Source organism: Rutidosis leptorrhynchoides, chromosome 2, assembly GCF_046630445.1.
Source record: "Rutidosis leptorrhynchoides isolate AG116_Rl617_1_P2 chromosome 2, CSIRO_AGI_Rlap_v1, whole genome shotgun sequence".
Classification (NCBI taxonomy): Eukaryota; Viridiplantae; Streptophyta; class Magnoliopsida; order Asterales; family Asteraceae; genus Rutidosis; species Rutidosis leptorrhynchoides.
Window position 1 is genome coordinate 100,735,197 of NC_092334.1, and position 7,727 is coordinate 100,742,923.

The 7,727-nt window shown below is 33.9% G+C and overlaps 1 protein-coding gene across 2 annotated transcripts; it reads left to right on the plus strand.

Annotated features, from left to right (window-relative positions):
* Positions 1–2,173: 2,173 nt before the first annotated feature.
* Positions 2,174–3,981, plus strand: LOC139891233 (uncharacterized). Of its 2 annotated transcripts, none has more exons than XM_071874180.1 (5): positions 2,174–2,309; positions 2,647–2,707; positions 2,822–2,973; positions 3,185–3,260; positions 3,608–3,958. In XM_071874180.1, exons 2-5 carry the CDS (start codon positions 2,659–2,661, stop codon positions 3,790–3,792), a joined length of 462 nt encoding a protein of 153 aa, XP_071730281.1. In that variant the 5' UTR covers positions 2,174–2,309; positions 2,647–2,658; the 3' UTR covers positions 3,793–3,958. The 2 variants fall into 2 exon arrangements, with proteins under 2 accessions (XP_071730281.1, XP_071730282.1); XM_071874181.1 differs by lacking the exon at positions 2,174–2,309 and adding an exon at positions 2,445–2,484 and having other exon boundaries at positions 3,608–3,981.
* Positions 3,982–7,727: the final 3,746 nt, after the last annotated feature.

Genomic DNA, 7,727 nt, shown 5'->3' on the forward strand with positions numbered 1-7,727 from the left:
AATTTTTACTTATTGTTATTATTATCAATATTATCTTATCAAATAAATATATAATACAAAGATATTTTTACCATACGTAATATAATAATACATACCACTATATTTTATGATATTAAGTGAACTTTACAAATTTTACTACTTAAGATATGTAAAAGTATATTTTTATCATATATAAATTTTAATATAAATTTTTATTAATAAATGACTTGTATTATTTCCTCTAATAAAATCGGTTAAATATATTTAAATATATAAAACGACTATATTTAGGTTATATGATAATCATGTATAGATTTTGGAAGTTATTTTGGTTCAAGGTGACTTTTGTTGACTTTTGCATGATGATCTCGAGCATTAGGATTGTGATACACTATGACTGACCTAAATTGTTAGACATTTATTTGACCAATATATACTAATATAGGTTCGTGAATCCGAGGCCAACCTTGCACTTGTTCAGTGCCGTCATATGCATTATTGCTACGAAATACAGTTTTGTGAGTTTCATTTGCTCCCTTTTACTCTTTACGTTTTTTGAGCTGAGAATACATGCAAATGCTTTGTTAACTATTTTACAATATTTATATGCGTGAGTTTCATTTGCTCCCTTTTACTCTTTACGTTTTTTGGGCTAAGAATACATGCAAATGCTTTATTAACTGTTTTACAATATTTATATGCGTGAGTTTTCATTTGCTCCCTTTTTAAATGCTTTTGCAATATATATTTTTGGGACTGAGAATACATGCGTTGCTTTTATAAATATTTTACAAAATAGACACAAGTAATCGAAACTACATTCTATGGTTGGATTATCGAATCGAATATCACCCTTTTTAGTCTGGTAATCTAAGAATTAGGGAACATACACCGTAATTGACGCGAATCCTAAAGATAGATCTATTTGACCTAACAAACCCCATCCGGGTTACGTATGCTTTAGTACTTCGATTTTATCATGTCCGATGAGAGTCCTGGAATGATGGGGATATTCTAGACGCGTTTTGTTAATGTTGATTACCAGGTGTTCACCATATGAATGATTTTTATCTCTATGCAGTTTGTGCGAAATGCCTCATATGAGATGATGTTTATGAAAATTGAAAATAGAAATCTCGTGGTCTATTAAAATTATGAAAATGATCGATTATGATAAACTAATGAACTCACCAACCTTTTGGTTGACACTTTAAAGCATGTTTATTCTCAGGTTTGAAAGAAATCTTCCGCTGTGCATTAGCTCATTTTAAAGATATTACTTGGAGTCATTCATGACATTTTTCAAAAGACGTTGAGTTCAATAAAGATTACAATTAAAGTAAATGACAGATTAGGTCATTTAAAGTTTGGATATTATGAAATGGTATGTATACCTGTCAACTTTCGATGAAATGAAAGATTATCTTTTAAAAACGAATGCAATGTTTGTAAAATGTATCATATAGAGGTCAAATACCTCGCGATGTAATCATATGTTATTGTATTCGTCCTTATAGATTTGAACGAGTCATCTCACTTATTATCATTAAAATAAAATAAATAAAAAAATAATATATGTAAATTCATCTTCCCAAATACCACAATTTCCAAATACCCCAATTTCCATTCATAAATACTCTGTAAATTCATCGTTTGGCTTCGATCGATTCACATTCTTTAACAGCTTCAATTCGAGCGAATTCAACAAGCGCTTGTTCGTCACCAATTTCTTGAATCTCTTTTTTCATCAACTTGATTGTAGCCGAAAGTGTAGTCTTTTTAGAACTCGATGCTTTTAGTGATCGATGTTAACAGAAAAAAAAGCATGAATTTAACGATGGACCCCACAATCAACCCGTGAGCCTCGTTGTAGGCTTCACTGGCGACTTTAATGTCAGATTGCTGGTGATGGTGGTGAGTGGGTGGCGACCGTTAACGATGCTGGGTGGCGGACCATTGCATATGGCCTAAAGAACAAAATTGAATGAAATCAAATGAAAAGTAGCCAATAATGTCAATATGTCATCTTGAATTCATGACGTCATTCCAAGTTTAAAAGTGAAAAAACGATATTTTGGGGAAAATTTTGATAAAATAAAATAGTACAGGGGCTTTAAAGAAAAACAAAATAACTTACAAGCCATATATATAAATTACTAGCATTATGTTCCAGAATTATCGTCTCTGTGAATCGCTCGCTGTTTTCCCCAATCCTTCGTTGATTAGGTTTTCTTCAATTCATATTCGCCTGCCGGCGACGACGTCCTTTTTCTTCAAATTTACTGCCGGAGTCGTATCTGGTTAACCGGAACATTTTCTAGCTGATAAAGGTATAATCAGTCTTAATTTTAGGGTTTTAAATCTCTTTGTCATAATATCACTGTCATTTAAACACTCCAATCAGTTAGATTTATGTAACATTATCTCTTAAACAATCGTTAAAAATTAAGAAAATACGTTATACGGATACAGGTAAGTCATTGTTTTGACCGGCTGAGTTAACTGGTTAGTTTTGCAAGAAAAACCCTATAAAAAATCATTCATTTTTATTTTTTGCGCTTAATTTATATTTTTTTCTCAATTTTCTGGCTGCAAATTTAGATACAGGAATAGAATTTAAGTCTAGATTATATAAAGTTCATTGCTTGATGTTGATAATTTTTGCAGGTGGGTAGCAAAATGTTCTCATTGAGTGTGAGTTTGATCCCTAGCTCCACCTCTCAATTAGGTATGATGTTTATCTACCATAAAGTTTGCATCTTGTTTATGTTTGATATTCAAAGAGTCTAAAACAACTGACTTATGTTATATGTTATGTATAATGTTGATATACGTTTATCAGCATGCTCAGAAGTACAGAGTGTTGGGCAAAATAAGTCAATTGGTTGCAGTATTTTGCCTCTCAGACCAATCAGCATACGGCCTGCAACGTTTGGACGGAAAAATCAAATTTCGCAAATGAGGTCTGCTGCTTTCATATGTGCTGCAGCCATGGTGAGTTTAGGATTTTTTTCACCTACAACATTTTATATGTATTAGCCTTTGGTGATTTATATAGATTCAACCTTTGGATTTTTAAGTATGGCTTGGGAAATCATTTTCATTTACAACTGATAAGAGATACGCGTTTTTCAGTTATATTGAAAGAAAATTTTGTAGAATTTGTGGAGATTTATGTATTGATTGTGCGTTTTATCTTATGCAGAACGCTAGAATGGGTGCAGAGCAGACTCAAACTGTCACACGCCAGTCCTCAACAATCACCATTGCTCCTGTACAAGGTACTGATAGTTTTACATTTTGAAGTTTATGCGATACCAGACCTTACGAATTGTTGTTCCTTTGGCATGAGGAATATTAAAAGAAGTTTAGCTTTGCTCGTTAGAATCTTGTTAATTGACCACAGATGCATATAGATGTTTCGACTTCACTTCCAACTTCATGTAACAACTAAAACTACGCCAAATTGCATTTTAAGAACGTGTGACAGAAATTTAATGCTTTGTTGCCTTATCTTGGGATAATATATATGTGCTAAATGAGTATACTGAAATGTAATTGATGTTTACTGTTACTTTTTTCAAATCATATTGTTTGAAATCGTTTCTGACTAATGGCTGGATAACAGGGAAAGAGAAGTCTCCAGATCTTGATGACGGAGGTACTGGATTACCACCACGTGGTGATGACGGAGGTGGTGGTGGTGGAGGTGGAGGAGGTGGGTGGTCATCTGGCGGATTCTTCTTTTTTGGGTTTCTTGCATTTTTAGGATTCTTAAAGGCTCAAGAAAAAGAAGGGGCTTACAGGGATTGATTTGATATTGTAGCAATTCTATTGTGAATTTCTAATAATACTAAGATTAATTGTATGTGCCTACTGGTTATATTGAATAAATTCCCATTTAGTTTTGGTTTTGGTAACAAGTTTTGTATTATTAAATCAGTGATGTTGTAATTATTATTTTCTACGTTATTTAATCTTGCGTGTCGACCGAAACTGGAGATCTGAGTTATGTGCAAGGAATATGGATTTGGATCGTGATCTATATCAACTATTGTAGCAACCAAAGGAGGGTGACAGTTCAAAAAAGAAAATTGCTTATATTATTCGTATTGCTTATATTATTCGTATTTTGATGTTTAGATTTGCGTTTTAAAAATTAATTATATATTTTACATGTCTAGAAAAATTCATCATACTCTTTGATAAGACAATAATCTAAGTAAAAGATTACTCCGTATATGATAAATGTATAAGTAATTAGACCTGTTGTATCGGTGGTAAAGCTGGGCGTGGCCAGCCGATGTGGCATCGGGAAACGCCTCAGCTGGTGGAGTATCGAAGCGTTGGTGAGCCAAAAAAATGGGGCGTGGGTGGGGCAGCAACGGGGTAGGCGACGGAGTGGATGGAGAGGATGAAACACGTGGCTTTTTTTTGATTGGGTTGGCGGTTGGTGGTTGCACACATTCAATTTCAAACGGATATATATATATATATATATATATATATATATATATATATATATATATATATATATATATATATATATATATTCAATTTAATTAATAATAGTAATAAATAATTTATATTTACTTATATATATATATATATATATATATAACACACTTCTTCCATACTTCTTCCACAATTCATATTTTTTTTAAATAAAATGTCTAATCCAAACACTCAATTCACTTTGCAAGATGATAATGAAGATCCCCGAACACTACTTAACCAAACCGGTTTTTTTTCAAATCTTATGGTGTTCGGTCGAACAAATACTCCCGGATTAGCATCCCCACCACTCCAAACACCTAGTCCTCAACAAATTGCCAATATGTCTAGAAATTTGTTCGGGTTCAATCAACCCTTACTTCCGCTAAATTTTGAACAACAACAACAATGGGCTCTTTTTCAACAACAACAACAACAACAACAACTACTACTTTGTCAGATGCGTTCGCAAGAAACATCAACCCAACAAATTCCAATCCAACGAATGCAATTGCGAGATGAAGAATCACAAGAACAACTTCAAGTTCGTCATTCTCAAACACGGGAAACGCGAAAACATCGCAAAAAAGATAAAGGTTATTATAAATTATTATTATTATTAGCTACTGTTAGTATTATTATTATTATTATTATTATTAGCTACTGTTATTATTATTATTATTATTATTATTAGCTACTGTTAGTATTATTATTATTATTATTATTATTATATTATTATTATTATTATTATTATTATTATTATTATTATTATTATTATTATTATTATTATTATTATTATTATACCTACTGTTAGTTTAAATATATATATATATATATATATATATATATTACTTACTGTTATGATTATTATTATTATTGTTTTTATTAATAGTATGTTTATAAAAATATATAGGGAAATCGGTGGAAGGTGCGTCGTGGAAACAAAAAATGTGGTCACAACAAGAGATTTTGTGGTTGGCGAAATGTTTTTGTGATGCTTCGGAGAATTCAATTGTTGGTCGATCACAAAAGCAAAAAAGTTTTTGGGGCACGGTTATGGAAAAGTTTAATGAAAACGAAGAAGGTTGGGTACGTCATGAAGATTCGTTATCTTCAAAATGGAGAGATGTCAACAAGGCTTGTACGGAGTTTTTGCCTATCTTTAACAATATAAAGGATCATTGGCAAAGTGGAGCTAATGATGATGACATTTACCACTCCGCGGAGCAATCATATTCTAGTTAATATGATAAACAATTTCCTCATAAGGAAGCATTTTCTTTCTTGAAAACACATCCAAAGTGGAATGTTCCTAATGATCCGGTTGCAAGAGCTCAAAAACATGTTGTCGATGTTGACGAGGTAGGGGAAAGTCAAGGAGATCCGGTACGAATTTCCCAAGACTTTGAGGCGAAGTTGTTTGGGGACGTACCAATGACACGTCCAATGGGACGTGATAAAGCAAAGAAAGCCCAAAAGAAATCGGCTTCTTCGGACGCAGGAGCGTCATCTCGTGGTCGGAGTTCGAGTTCGTCAAGGGTGGACAAATTTTTGGACCAAATGTCTAATATGGTCGTGGACAAGAAAAGTGCGATTGATAAATTTAATGAATTTTGTACTATGCAAACCGCACTTACACAATTTGATGTGTTGGGGAAATCTTCTAGAGATTTTGAGGACCCGGAGGACGTGATTCGTCTTCAAAATTTTAAAAAGATGATTCGTGGCAAATTGAAGGATGACTTGAACATTGACAACATCCCGAACACCGATTAGTTTATGTTTTTTCGTCTTTAGTTTATGAATTTAATTTATGTACCTTTTTTAACTATTTAATTATGTATTTTTTTTATTTAATGTAAGATGTCATTTTAATTATTCAAAGTATGTTACATTTTTTTCTACTTATTAAATAAAACAAATTATTAAAACACAACAAAAATTAAAAATTAAATGCCACGTCAGCATTCCACTAACCCACCCACACTACCAACCCACACCACCACTACTCCACACAACTAACCCACACGTCCTAGTCATAAAAAAGTACAAAAAGCAACCCACGCCCCCAATCACTACAAATAGTCTTAAAAGACATGTTTGGTTAGTAACTAACAAGTGTACCTTTCAATTTATTTTTTTATTATTATTTTTTTTTTTGCGAAAAAAACCATAACATTCAAACGAGAAAGTTCAACAAAAATTGAAGCCTCACAAAAACTTACAACCAATAAAGAACCGAGCTCAACAAACTATAACGAAACCTAACCGAGCTCGAACAAAAAGCAACGAGACAAGACACGAACAGAAATAAAAAACAATAATCTAACAATAAAAATGAAGAGTGACCAATCAAGGGTGGGACAGATTGCCAACTATCTTCACTGTGTACCCACAACCATGCAGAAATAGAAGCTTGAGCATCTTTTATGAACACTCCGAATTTCTCCATTTCGGCCCCATGAACCCGGCGTCTTCTTCTGGATTTCCTTTCCTTAGTTCGATTCAAGGACACCTCCTCGGAGTTAATGGGCACTTCTTTAACCATATCAGATTCGGCTACCAGATTATTCATCACATTGTCAAAAGCTTCAAAAGGATGGACCGGTTCCAATTCATCGTTCTCTTTAGTCTCAATCGTAGATGATGGACCCGAAGTGTTACAAGGCTTGCTAAATTTGGAAGCCACCGAATTAAAGTCAATTAGTATAGGCTTAGTACATGCTACACCCGGTTCTGATTCGAAAGGGACCGACCCCTTTAAACCCATTGACGAAGAGGATCATATAAGCAAGACGCTAGGGCTAGCAACAGCGCAATCGACCTCGAGAATATTATTATCATCCACAACCGGGGAACAAATAGGCACGGAACCAACCAATGAAACCTTACACGAAGTCAAAGAGCTCGAAACGCTAAACAGAGGCTGCCCTGGTACTGTTACCCCACGGCTAGAACCAATCTCTAAAGAATTACAACCCATAAAACACACTACCCCACATTGACATCCAACATTGTTATCAGAATCAGACCTGGACTTAGACGACAAGCAAATCAACTTAACCTTGTAATTTAAACAAAACATCCAGGCCTTCGAACACTTAACTTCACACACTTTACCTTGGAACGGAAACGATTGGGCAGGAATCATCTAAAACAGAAGCGCGGGAAGCATCAGCAGGTAGCGGGTCACCCTCCACTGGAGAAGAAACATCAGCAACAAAAGGGGCGGACTCGCTGGGCACAACAGGAGA

Excerpts from the sequence above, each read along its gene's own strand:
- LOC139891233 (XM_071874180.1), top strand. The coding sequence starts at position 2,659 with ATGTTCTCATTGAGTGTGAGTTTGATCCCTAGCTCCACCTCTCAATTA. Across the intron at positions 2,708-2,821 it reads TAGCTCCACCTCTCAATTAG|CATGCTCAGAAGTACAGAGT; the intron begins GTATGATGTTTA and ends TACGTTTATCAG. Across the intron at positions 3,261-3,607 it reads CACCATTGCTCCTGTACAAG|GGAAAGAGAAGTCTCCAGAT; the intron begins GTACTGATAGTT and ends GCTGGATAACAG.